Source organism: Habropoda laboriosa, unplaced genomic scaffold (assembly GCF_001263275.1).
Source record: "Habropoda laboriosa isolate 0110345459 unplaced genomic scaffold, ASM126327v1 scaffold66, whole genome shotgun sequence".
Classification (NCBI taxonomy): domain Eukaryota; kingdom Metazoa; phylum Arthropoda; class Insecta; order Hymenoptera; family Apidae; genus Habropoda; species Habropoda laboriosa.
Window position 1 is genome coordinate 255,205 of NW_017100166.1, and position 14,355 is coordinate 269,559.

Consider the following 14,355-nt stretch of genomic DNA (forward strand, 5'->3'; position numbering starts at 1 on the left):
GGAACCTCTCAAAGTCATTTCAATATCCTATTCGACAAGTCTGAAGAAGAACGATGACTAAAATTCAAATGTTTATTTCCCTAAACCTTCAAAATAATTTCGTAATATTTTATTCGAAGCGGAGTATTCCAAGTCAGTATCGATAATTGAAGAAATTATTTGATTGTATTTAAAAGAACCGAAAGGAGAATATTTAAAGTCTGATATTAAATGTCTAGCAAGTACCAGTAATTGGTAAAATGATTTATATTTGTTTTAAAAGGAAAATTTCTAATAGGTATTAGTTAAAATGAATTGTTATTCAGTCTATTGTATTGAAATTCTAATTGATTCTAATGTATACAAGTGTTACAAGAAGGCTGAGTGTGTACAGGGTGGACATAGGCTAGCTAGTAGCCCCCGACCACTCTATTCACATCTCAGAACCTTCAGGTCAAAATACGCCGCGAAGTGTCTATGGCCCAGTATAAAGGGTGAATAAATTCGCGGGACATCGGGGGGTCCTTATATACCTGCGGTACCCTCTCCCCAAAGTCATTAGCAAAATCGTCCGTTAGGTCAGGCGGGAAATTTTCGCGGGAGATTTTCGCGGGAGATTTCTGTTATCGTAACACGGTATAATTTATCAATTTTCACAATTTTATTAAAAATTTATACTTCCGACAATTTGTTATAACATTGCATATAACAATTTATACGTTTTTACAATATTCTTCAATGGAAACATAGGTTTTAGCGTTCTCGTTACTTAGTCGTGGATAAATTAATTTCGTAGGAATTAAAAATCGGGTTGACCTGTGGTCGTAGATTAAAAATAACCATAGTACAGCTAAATTTATCGTGTTAAATAATTCTTTCTACACGAATGAAAAATGTATTCCACGTTTGTTTGTTATAATATCGTGAAATGTATTATATTACACATTTTCTCTATTCACACTGAATTTAAAGATTATAACGATTAAAAATCAAGTTGACCTGTGGTCATTTATCAAGAATATTCATAATAAAGCTGAAATTATTGTGATAAATAATTTCTTAATACGAATTAGGAATTTATTCGCTGCTTGTTACAATACCATGAAATAAATTATATTATACGTTCTCTTAATTTACAGTAAATTTATCGTTCTATTTACATGTCATAACAATTATAACTATACGTTATACTGCTTCCGTTTGTTTTTTCTGTGCAGTTCAACCTAATTTACTTAAATTTACGTTGCGAGACAGTATAATATTTACAATTCTGCCGGAAATTTTGAAATTCAGAAAAACACAGGTAAACATCCATTGCATTTAAACGATATTCTCCACCAAACTGGACAAAGTACAGTAACATTTATACTTTCACTAGTGGAATCGACTCTACATTTTACTGACACTTGTGGAATCGACCCTACATTTTTTTTTTTTTACGTGGAGGTATACCGACTCTATGTGATTAAACCTTTTCCATCCTTCGGAGAACGGCGTAGTAACCACATGCGTCGAAGGTTCCAATCCTATCGGACTTGTTGGAGTACAACGTATTAACCACATACGTTGAATGTTCTGACCGGTCCATCACAAGCCTTGTCAACGACGTGTTAACCATACACGTTGAACCTCCACCTTTTCCATCCTTCGGAGAACGGCGTAGTAACCACATGCGTCGAAGGTTCCAATCCTGTCGGATTTGTTATCAACCTCGTATCACCCTCATACGGTGAACGTTCTGACCGGTCCACCAACCCCTTGTCGTCAACGTATACGTTAAAAACTCCAAACCTTACCATCCTTAGGAGAACGGCGTAATAACCACATGCGCCGAAGGTTCCAATCCTGTCGGATTTGTTATCAACCACGTATCACCCTCATACGGTGAACGTTTTGACCAATCCACAAACCCAAACCAATATTACGCTCCGTGTGAGGACACAATAAGCGTAACCCGTAACACACTCAATAAGTATTAACATTAGATGGTTTCCTCGATATGGCCATGGTGGTCATCAGTGACTGGAGTGCCTCAAATGTTTAGAATAATTAAAATAAAATAAATGTTGCCAACTAAAAATTTTGAACGTCATAGCTAGCTAGACATTATTTTCACTTGAAAAAAAAAATTACAAAGCATAAGACTATAATCCTATGCTTAAAATGTATTTTCTTGCGGCCGCCTGACAGGAACCTGTAAATCTGGCACGACAGTGAACGTGTTAATAAGTAAATGTTGTTCAAATTATATCGTGTTTGATATCATTTTCATCAGAAAAATCTCAAGCGAGATAACATGGGCGCAGCAATGACGCAGACCGAGGCGTAGGACCATCTATACTGTCACTTGTAGAATCCGAACTTACTGACTCTTGTATAGAATTTGCTGTACTTTGTTTCATTCGGCATGCTCGAAATCCACTCCGACGTTCCATTTCCAAGAATTGGTGGGGATAGCGACGGACGTTTAAGTGGGCAAAATTACGGACGCTTATGTGTGCACTACTGTATGTACGTACTTACAGGTTCTAAAACTATACTCTAAAGATTTTGTCCTTCTGCTACAAAATGCAATAGAGAAGAGTATAGATATGCTTTCTTGCGAAAAATCGGGAAAAATGATTTAAAAAAAATGTTTCGTCCACGGTGTTCCTCCTTTAAAATCATTCAAATTGTGCTTCAAACATTTCTCATATCGTTAAAAAGAGAAGAACTATTTAGGTGGCCTCCTTCAGCTGAGACACCTTATACAGGGTGTCTGTTTTATGAAGTGATGTTAGGGAAAAAATGTTTCAACAAAAGTTGTTTGGTACGGAGGGGGGCATTACGTGGTATAAATATTTTTTGTGTACCAGGTATGGTGGGGAAGATTTCAATGGAACGCTATATTTTTTTATACATAATATGATAGTGCATGTTAAGACGAGTCCAACGAGATACGAACAAAGTCATTTCCTTTGATAAAACAGACACACGCGACGGTGAGGAAGGTATGGTGGTTCGGCACCCAGTTTTTCGCAATTTTACGACCTTCCATGAAAAGAAATGACTTTGTTGGCAGCTCGTTGAACTTGTCTTTACATACACTATCGTATTAGGTATAAAAAAATATAGCATTCCATTAAAAAAAATTAAACTGACTTTGAAATACATAACGTCCCCCTCCATACCAAACAACTTTTATTAAAACATTTTTTTCCTAACATCGTTTCCTTAAAAGATATTTCACCGTATTGAGATAAAACAGACACTCTGTATACATATGCATACAGTGTTCTGTCGAACTACGCGTAGGTTAGAGGCGTTGACTGTTACCGCGGAGATGGAAATCTATGCAGTTGTGAACAATCCCCCGGCTTTACGGAAAACTGAAGTCTGATCATCTGCACTGCGTGTCAATTGTCGTATATTGTCGTTAAAATAATAACAAACGAAGTAGGTCGTGTGTAAAGACTTAGTTGTTTACTAAGAGACAGTGTTTTTCCAGAAAAGGATAGAATATGTACATATATGTCTCGGGGAGACAACAGTAAAAAAACTAATCTGTTGTTGTTTCATAGCTATAACACATTTTATTACAAGAAAAATAAACCTAGGATACGATAAAACGAAATTGTTGCAGTAATTAATCTAATTAGCTATACGTTGGCTCTCCTCTATTTTCAGTTAACTCAATCATTCGATTGCGTACGTATATATGCATACATATTATTCACGCATACACATACCGTGAAACTGTAGCTGTGTAGCTTGTAGAGACACACTTCTCGTTTAATTTTCCTCCCAAGCTGAGCTGTTCCTGGTGTACTTGAATTCGATGCACAAGGTTCTTGTATGCAGCGGCACTTAATTCACACGAACGAATATGCTAAGTACGTAAATTGATTCGAAATCCACGCACAATCGAAACCGCTGTATTCGAGGGAGCACTGAATTTTCTGCAAGACTATGATCGCACGGTGCAAACGTCGTTCGTTGACGCACTCGTTCGGTAGGCCCGTAAGCACTAACTGCGTACGTGACGATCTTCCCGATTTCTGCTCTCTGTTACACGAAGCAATTCTAGGAAAAATCCTAGGCGTGTGAGTGACCCTCAAGTATGTAACTTGGGCCTAGTCAACCTCACGTACCAAAACATTGCGCGAGGCTCGCGATGTTTTTTGCGAGTGAAACATAAGAAACTCGAGCAAAACATACGAAATTCGAGCCGAACATAAGAAACTCAAGCAAACCTCGTGGTCTGCATTATATCGAACTAAACACGAAGCTACGTGCCATTTTGAAAGTAAAACTATCGCGAGTTGCTCTCGAGAGTATCTCTCGCGAGTGGACACTGCCCCTGAGCTTGACTGTTCGAGAGTATAGCTCAACTGCCTGAGAGTAAACGTGTCGAGACTTGCTCTGGAATGGATACGTAATCATACTACTGTTGAACAGTTGCTTTCCAAACACGAAGTAGTTTCATATTCTTGAGAGAACTCTCGTGCGAGTAAAAGATGTCAGGAAAAGAAATTGGTCGAGAAATGAAATTACGGATTTAATCACTCACACTTCGTTGAAGAAAAATCGGTGTTATGGAATCCAAAGGATGTAGAATATCGTAACAGAGAAAATTGTGAATATATGAGAAATATGTAAATTGATTTGAAATGAACGTCAAAATTTTTCAAAAAACTATCCGCGTATAATCGCGTAAAACGCGTTCTTTGAGCGAGCACTGTATTCCCTACAAGACTATAATCGCGCAGTATAAGCGACGTTCGTCGTTCGTCGTTCGTCGACGCACTCGTTCGGCAGCCTCGTAAACACTGACTGAGTACGAGTCGTCCTACCCGATTTCTGATCGCCGTACGCTCGCAACTGTTCCGGGAAAAATTCGAGGCCTTAACTTCTTAGAATACGCGATATTTCTTGCGTGCCAAACATAAGAAACGCGAGCCTGGGTTACGGTACGTACATCGAAATAAACATGAAGCTAGCTGCCTGTTCGCGCACAGAAAAGAGTTAGCGGGAAAAGAATTTTCTGATTTTATATTACTTTTATTGGCAAAACCGAGAACAAACGTCACACACAAAAAAAAGAAAAAAATAACAATTACATTTTTCGTTCCATAGGATGCGTAGAATCATGCTATAAAAAAATTTTTCGTTCCGGCTGTATGCCAAGATTGACCTTTTTTTAACATCCTCCTTTAAGAACTTTTTTTTTACAAATTTAAGATATCAAAGTAAATTGCAAAATTGATTGTGGATCCATAAAAAATTGGGAACGGATTTAATATTGTTCAATATTGATAGTGTATTTTGTGTACTTTTGGTTATCAACTCAATATAACTAATAATAAATTACATGTGAATCAGAAAATAAGATCGCATAAAGGTATGTAAAAATTAAAATTGAAATATTAATACGAAATGAGAAGCCGTAAGCAATTCGTGAAAAATTAGTAGGAGATTCAATATTGACCTAAATTGATAAGCAATACCAAACGTTTGATTGGTAGTGTAATTTAAAGAATATCTCATCAAAAAGTTACAAAAGAATATTAAATATCAGGCTAATAGTAGCTTGGTTTAACACATCAAAATTTATTATACAATATTTATATACTTCATAAATTCATTACACAAAAATATTTTTTCACACTTACTTATAGAACCTACCAACACAGTTGAATTTCTTAATCTCAGAGCCCCCTGCAGTTTCCTCCATTTAAACACCATAAATCATCCTCTGCGCCAATTATCCATTTCACACTTTCACGGTAGTTTCGTCTGTTATTCCATTCATTCTTTCCATCAGTTCAACACAATAAACTAAACTCCTCTAAGACCTATTTCTCCCCGTCATCGTAACTTTCTCCAAAAACTTCCGAAAGTTTCACAACTGGCTCGCATTAATCATCCAGTAACCCGGTGCAAATTCAATGACACTGAACGCATTAAAATTACAAGCCGTAATTAACACGGAATTTGCCGTAGTACGGGGCAAGATAGAAACTTCCTCCGTTTTCCAAAGAAATATTTCATACATCCTCGAGTAGGATTTCTCGCGAATGGCGAGCAGAGGAAACGAGCAAGTTTGTTTCCGAACTGGAACGGGGCGATTCGAGGATAACTTTAATTCGCCGCGACAGGAGCAGAAGTTGGAGAAACTGGAGGGCATGGTGGCGCTGGGGAACACGGACGCTTACAAATTCTACAACCAGACGATTCGTACCACGAGGAGTCACTGCATCCGGTATTTGCATACGTTAGACCAGGGACGATACGACGACGAGGGTGGCACCACGAAGCTCGATCGCCATCGCGTGAACCTCTGCCGTAAAGAGATCGAGAACGTCCTGAAGAGGATCAAGATCAACGGGGAACTTCCGAGCAATCACTACACGAGGATCGCGATGGCGCATGCGTATCAGTATTTGGCCAAAGTGAAGAAACTAAGGGAGGATGTGAGTTCTTGCTTTATGTTTCCTTGTCAGGCGAAGTTTCTGCATTTTGGGAAATTGCGAATTTGTAAGGCGAAACTTAACCCTTTCGCTACGGCAGATTTTAACGCGTAGCGTGGGTGAATGACGGTAAATTTTTAACCACGGCCGCAAAATTTGTTATTTTAGGTCGGATCGTTTTAAAATTCGGTTTATCAGATTAAGGGGAAAGTGCGTAAAGGATGAAATTAAGTATTAAATTACGGTGGAAGTGCACCAAGAGGCTCCAACAGAAACAGTATAAGCGCCAATAGTAACGAAAGGGTTAATAATTGATGTTTCATTTTCATTGAAATTTTAATGGAAGAACTATAGGAATAGAAAATGGAGAAATATTTCATACAAATTTCACCCTTTGATGCTATTACTAAAAGATCTAAGTTAGGTCGCTACTCCTTATCCCCTCAGAAATAAGCTTCCCTTCGTTATTTGTTTCTATTACTAATACAAGTTATACAATCACAACAATTTTCCTTATTTTTACGTTTAAATTAACTTCCACGTGCATTTGATTGATCTGTAATCCTCAAAGTTCACTTTCTATAAGAAGAGGCCATGTGGAACGGCTTTGATCGAGTAACTCTTTGACTTTACTCGAGAAGCATCCCATTGATCTTCAAAGTATTCTTCCTCAAACAATATCTTACTCTACAAAAACAAACTTCCCAAACAACAAGAAAGAACAGTTGTCGTCGATATCTCGTAAATTATCAGCTCTCTGCAGCAACAATCCAGCACAAATTTTCTTATCTTTTTTCGAATCGCTCTCTACCTACGAACTTTCACCGATATTTCTACGCTTCTTCAAAGTTTCCTTGTTCTACTTCAAAAGCAGATTCCTCGCGGTCCATAAAAAATTTCCACGGGACGTTCTCGCGGAGACATACAATTCCATTTAAATTCCCACTGTTCTTTCGCCGCGTGCTCGCGATGAAAGGTAGAAAGCAGCTTTTAAACAGCCCAAGACGAAAGTGGAAACTTTGGTGTTTGGCAGAACTTGTTTCGGTTCGAAACCAAGGGAAAAAAGACTGAGACGCGTAAAAGAAAAGGCACCGAGTTTCGCGAGACTTTCTACCTTCGTTCGTGATTTCGCCCGTGGCGCACAATTTTCCATGGACGATGCACGAGGAAAACGACGCGCTGACCTTTTCTCCCCGAACACATCCTCCTCGATGTGTCCGTGAAATATTCAAAACTGGAACGTCCTTCTCGTCTCGCGTATGCAACCTCCATGGAAAATTCATTCCAGACCAAGAGCAACAGAAGACTCCTTACGAATTTACCAGCCCCAGCATAGCTTGCCAGACGTTTTCATTTGGATGATGGCCGGCTCGAAACGGGCTGCATACGCGCGATTTCCAGCTGACAGGATCATATATTCGAAAGAGACGACCGAGATAGGACCGATGTGCGGTCGAAAGATGGACGTATTCCTGAGTAATCCGAAGGACGAGGAAGGGGCTGATTATGTGGCTTGCAAAGTAGAAATGTACCTCTGGCTAGGGAACGCTGAACACGTAGCCGCCTGCTGGTCCTCGATTCCACCTGGATACAAGGTGGATCACGAAAGGAGCATCGACTCGTTCCCGAAGTACTTCGAGTACACTTCTTCCACGGTATGATAATAGAAGGATGCAGAGGGAAAATCAACCGACAAGGCGGCATCTCCAAGTGATAATCACCGATATTGATGAAACTTAGGTATATATGTCAGTACTCGAAAAAATATTTGACACGTATTTCTTTTTATCGGCAATCGTCTGCATTAAAGGGATGAAAATCGCTCTCAAGGGAAGATATAAAAAACATATTTGTTTTCAATTCTTCTTCGTTATTTTTTAATTTTCAAATTTGTTGGTGGAAAATAGAAAATCTGTACATTTAGACTGTTTCCCTTTCTATAATAGTTTTCGAGATATTAAAGTTAACACAGGGTGGCTCAGCTAAATGGGATCACCTAAATATCTGCTTTATTTGTTGTATGAAAAAACTTCTCAGGACAAAGTTACACTATTTCAGGGGGGACGTGCAATCATAGAAACGATTTTTTCTTAAAATCATTTTTTTACGAGATTTCAAGGTCATTATTATTTCTTTAAATGGAACTCTATATTTTTTTTCAATATGCTTGTAGAGAGTGAAAAAATAAATTCAACGTCCTTAATACCATTTCTTTCATTCAATTTTGAGATATTTCCTTCGAGATTTTTCTCGAGAACTGTACTATGTACCAAAGTTTCACCGAAATCGGTGATTTTCACTTCAAGACGTTCCCTCGTGGATCTAAAAACTGAAATTTTGCAGGAAGAAACAAATAAAGTTTGAAAGACACGAATGATTAAATTTGCTGCTTCAATGCTTGCTATTTTAATTTACTTGCAAAATTGATTATTTAATTAAACAATCTCTTGACCGTGTTTTAACTGTTTATATGTTAAAGAATAACAATGATAATAAAAGTAATTTCTTGCCGGTGAAAATTACTGGGACAAGGTCAAGTTTCGACGTTTTTTCGTTTGTCCGAGCTTTAATTAATGTCCTCATTGAAGGTACGGAGAAAATGAGAGTACCTGTCCTTTTTTCTTTCTCCCTCGAGGAAAAATACTTTTTTCTTCAATTGTCTGTTTAGTTTTACCGGGAGGAATTGTATAATACTTCACGGTATTACTCAGATTTTTGTCTTATTTTTACGTTCGATGCTTGAGATTCCCCTTTTTATTCTGTTCGACTCGACGGCTTCTTGGAATTGATATTATTTTTTAATCTTATTACTTATTATCTTCTATCTCATTTTCCACTGCTTGCTAATTGGTTGAAATATTGCTTTTCATGTGCAATCAACGTTTGATTAATTCTCGGTAAAAAATATTAGAAACAACATGTGCTGCGTATTGTTATTAAACGTTTCACTTTACATGGATATCCCCGTTTCGTTTAATTACTTCGTTATGCTATCTGGTTAGAATTTTAATTACAGCTGTTACGAATTTTCATTGTGCATTCACGTTTAACGGTTGGGACTTCATCTTTATTATACTCTGTTCTTCATAAATTGCTTTCATTAAAGGGCCCTTCGTTGGAGTAAACATTACGACAGCAGAATTCGCAGGAAACTTAATGAAAAAAATTATTTTCCGTCGAACGTCAGTGTTAAATTAAAGAAACTCATGCAATCCAAACAACGATACGCGTCTGTTACAACAGTAATGAGAAACGTAATTTAAACCATCCTAGCAAAGCATTCCCCGGGCGAACACGCCTTTTTACACAGAACTGAGTAAGCATTTAATAGTTCTCTTTACGTTTCTCGTTAAAGTACCTTCCATTTATAACCCCTTTTAACAACTACTCTGATACCCTACATTCACCACAATATCAGACTTTTCACCGTCGGTACACAGGCCTAATCATCGAATTGCACCTTGTCGCACGACCAAACAGCAACCTGATCAAAGAACTTTAATATCGCAATTCGAACGAGTCGCTGACAGTGACGTTCAACGATACAAAAATTGGCCTTGATCTTATGCAAATTTGAATAATCGGTGTGTTTGAATGTTCGAATACCAGTAGAATTCGAATTTCGATTTCGAACAGTTGAACTGTTCGAATAATTCGGATAATTCGAGTATTTGAAGTGTTTGGATGTCGAGTAATTCAGATAATTCAAATATTCCAAGTGTTTGGATGTCGAGTAATTCGGATGATTCGAATATTCAAAGCGTTTAGATATCGAAAAATTCAGATAATTGAAATATTCAAAGTGTTCGAATATTCGAATTTCGAATAGCGCCGAATATTTCATACATTTCGAATATTCGAATAGACGGTATGGCTTACAAATTTCGGTGTACATATTACTCCGTTCAAAAACTTCCCAGCGATTCCTCTCAGATCCTCAGAGATTTAGGAACTTAAAGAAATCGAGAATTGAGTAACAGAAAATGATCAAAATTATAGATTCTTCGCGGTCAGAGGTTGATTCAAAACACTGTGCGCGGCATGCCGACGCAGCGGAGAAGTCAGCAAACGTTCGTGTGACAGTCAATATGTTAAATGTTTGATAAAAACAAATGGATATACGTCTAACGAACGTTATCACGTTAGTTTGCTCTACGATTACGTTTTCCAGGCATTCCAACTACGTGCTCACGTGTTCCAAGGTCGTTTTGATCCTGGCATGGATGCATCCGGCTTATTGGATCCGATCGTACGCGTCGCGTTTCACGGTTACACGGCTGACACCAGAGTAAGTTTCATATGTCGATAATTCACCCACGCTTCCTGCTGCGGCCGCGTTATTATTACCACGGTGATCTCTTCGGGCTAGTTCCGTGAGCTGGATCGTTATTTGTAAATAGATTTCCACGGAGACCTTTGGCGACCTATTTCGCGGAAGTTATATACGGGCTTCCTCGGATCTTTTACCTGGGTCGATGTGAAATGAAATATTTGGATAAATTGGAAAGTTAGAAAATTTCGAATACCTACCGATAATATCCTTCGGTCTCCTGAGGGTACTCGAGGGAATTAGGGTTATTGGTCTGCATAGGGTGGTTCAGAATTATGGGTTAATCGAGCGGTGGATGATAAAGGATAAAGAAAGGAACAGTTTTTCTTCGATATACGTGTGAAGAATTTTACTGTGTTTTTTTTTTGTGAGGATGATTGGAATATGGAGAATTTAGGGACGAAGTTCATGCACCATGAACTTTTAAGAAATTTCAAAGAATTGTGTTGTAGAATTTAATTCTAGCATTTGAATTCTAGTAATATTTGATATTGTAAATATGGCAGGAATGGCAGGAAAAATTTGAAGCTTATATTAGAATATACTGTGTATGAAGTAATAAGTACTGTAGAATATTGAATGCTACATTCTATTCCAGCTCCATTTTCCAGTGAATTCATTTTGTATGTCGCGATGTATATCGAAATGGCTAAAAACACTGTGAATAATACATCGTATTCCTTTATCGAATATGAAATAATACGAACTATTATTAAAATTTAAATGCGAAAATGAAATATATTTTCCACGTGAAGCATTATGCAATTTCCTCGTCAATACTTCACTGCAATACCACAAAAGCAATTTCGAAACGAAACGGAACAAAAATATTCCTTCTCTCGTTTCTTATCGTCCATAATTTTCGAACACCCCGTATTTGTAGGTTATTAAACAGACACTCGACCCGTTCTGGGACCAAACTTTGATACTGCCTCCCAGAACCGTGTACGGAACGAAGGAGTACATCAAATCGAATCCTCCAAAGATCATTCTGCAAGTGTACGATCAAGATGTATGCGTAAGTAAATTATTCTAAAAAATGTCCATTATTCTTCTTCCAGAAACTTAATTTTTCAAAAATTTTTTAAATTTTAATTAGTCTAAAAATGTCAACACATTGCTATCGAACATATTTTCCAACGAAGAGAAGTTCTTGATATCCATTTAAAAATACTTTAACAGTTAAATTCGCGAGCAGTTACTGACATATACTCACAAAAAAAGAGCCAGCTCCGAGACCAATTTTCAATAGCATTTTTAAACGACCCTTTTTATTTTCGCGACCCTTGCGACCTGCCCCTGCGAGACATGTGCAAAAATTTGCATAATTATGCCAACGTTTAAATAGCCTTGCTCGCAAGTGCAATCGTAGTGAATCTTCGGGGGAACAATATACTCGAATCACTTAGTAGCTGCAAGTATTTCGCCCGGCGGAATTCTGACGAATCGGGATTCACAGGGCATCATGGAGTTCTGCGGTAGATGCACAGCCATGCCATTAGTTAAACTCGCGGAGGAAACTTACTCGCCGCCTGATTTCCCTCCGAAACTTGAGTGGTACAAATTTAAATCGCAAAGGGATTCCAGCGGCTCCGTACTGGCTGCCTTCGAGCTTATAGAGGTGAGAGAGGCAATACTAATCGATATTCGGCTCACGAGAGTGCCCATCCCCCTGCCACCCCGTCTGCTAATGAATCCTCCTGTCATCTTTCGCGCGGATTGATTTCGAGATTAATAGCCCTGCTTACGCACGCGTGTCTTCCGCTCCTTTCTACGGGCGGAAACGCGAATCGAGTGGCGCAAAGGTTAACGTGTAAATATAACACGGTTGTGTAAATGAAAATATACAAATGGATTGATGGTTGTTTATGGAACTGCTTTGCCCGGTTGTAAATCTTCTTTTATATTAGAGTGATTCGTCGTGAAAGAAACAAAGCTGCTTACAAGCAATGAAAATTGAAGGGTTCCATGATACAATGTTGTAAGTACCATTGTACAGACAAGAGATAATAACAACTTGGACTTTTCATTGTTTTTTAAATAAATTCTTCATGCACTTAAAACTTATTTTAAATTAACAAATAAGCTTACGTCTCATTTGTGTTATCACGATAGCGAAGTAAAACAGATCTTCTTCTTTTTTTTTTTTACTTTCTGATAACTGAAACGTTGTGCTGTGAAATTCTTCAATTGTTTCTGTATTTAAATCTCCGGGTATCCGTCGAATTTGAAGAACTTTGAAACTGATTTCACACGATATGTGAACGATTTCTACGCTATGTGTGCCAGAAAGAATGCAACGAATTTGAAAGAAGGACGTATAACTCGAAGTTTTCAGAATAGCAATATTTATGGCAGCTTTGAAGTGAGCTCAAAATATGTTAGACCTGTTAAATACAGCTCTCCAATCCATAAATCACCAAGAAAACTATACACTTCGAGATCTACTTCATTTATCTCCATAAAAAGAACGATCTGTTGCTATAAATAAATTTTGATCGCTACACATATCATTATGTCTATTTGAACGTAACAGACGCATAACTGTCGTAAAAATTGCCCAAGTGCATAGGGAGCAATTAAATACCCCACCCTTCGCTCTATGCTTCACGAAACATTAATCTGACGAATGTGCCCGTATGTTACCGCAGACAAAAGAGGATGATATTGTGGACAGACCTATAGACCCCTCAACGTTGGACGTTATTTACAACATACCGGAAGACATCAGGCCGAAAATGACGAGTTACAGGCTCGAAGTTATATTTTGGGGCGTGAGGGACGTGAGGAAGATAAATTACGTGCCGGTGTTAAAGCCTCGCATTGTTGTAGAGTGTGCTGGGGTCCACGTTAAGTCAGAGGTGATGGAGAATGCCAAGAGATTCAGCAATTACGATAAACCTCATATTGTCGTCGACTTGGTAATAATTTCGATGTCTTCCTTTATGGTCCTTTAACCGCCCTTGGTTAATCTGGTAGAGTTTGACAAACTCAAAATGATATTAATTCTGCTGCTATTGTAATTGTAAAGAGAGGCTCGATTTAGTAGACATTTTCAACATTCAATGAGAATTCAGTGGAACGAGGAAACCTGTGAATTGTAAAAATGACGCGTCAAGTCGAGTTGAGGTTCAATTTATCTCGACTTTTCAACTTTCAATTCCCCTCATTCTACGATCCATTTATGAGATTTCAGTGGTTTGAGAAAATAAGAAGTCTCGAATGACATAAAAATTCACCAGACTAACAAAGGGTTAATTATTGATATAAATTATTTAAGAATACAAATTTTGTGGAAGGAAATGCCCGAGTTAGATATCTACTACCCCTCCGTCACGATAAAAGCATACGACTCACGAGGATTTGGCTGTTTCAAGCATATTGGAATTGCCATCATACCTAGTGTTCACGTGTTCATGGAGCAATTAATAACAGAGGAGGATTATGACAAGCACATACACGGGATTAAACCGTTTTTCAAGCCTCCCTGGACGAAAAGACAGTCTGCTACTATTTGTAAGTCCCTTTCAAACTTCCATTTAATCTATTCCTCTGTTAAAGGTAGAGAAAAATATTTCAAACGAACTATTCCATTTT

The 14,355-nt window shown here is 38.0% G+C and overlaps 1 protein-coding gene across 1 annotated transcript in view; it reads left to right on the forward strand.

Annotated features, from left to right (window-relative positions):
* Positions 1 to 14,355, forward strand: part of LOC108578598 (otoferlin-like) — a 35,268-nt gene that overhangs the window by 10,980 nt on the left and 9,933 nt on the right. Inside the window, 7 exon segments of the mRNA XM_017941961.1 lie at positions 6,117 to 6,431; positions 7,754 to 8,083; positions 10,600 to 10,716; positions 11,642 to 11,776; positions 12,218 to 12,379; positions 13,410 to 13,679; positions 14,058 to 14,274. Coding sequence (XP_017797450.1) covers positions 6,117 to 6,431; positions 7,754 to 8,083; positions 10,600 to 10,716; positions 11,642 to 11,776; positions 12,218 to 12,379; positions 13,410 to 13,679; positions 14,058 to 14,274 — 1,546 coding nt within the window.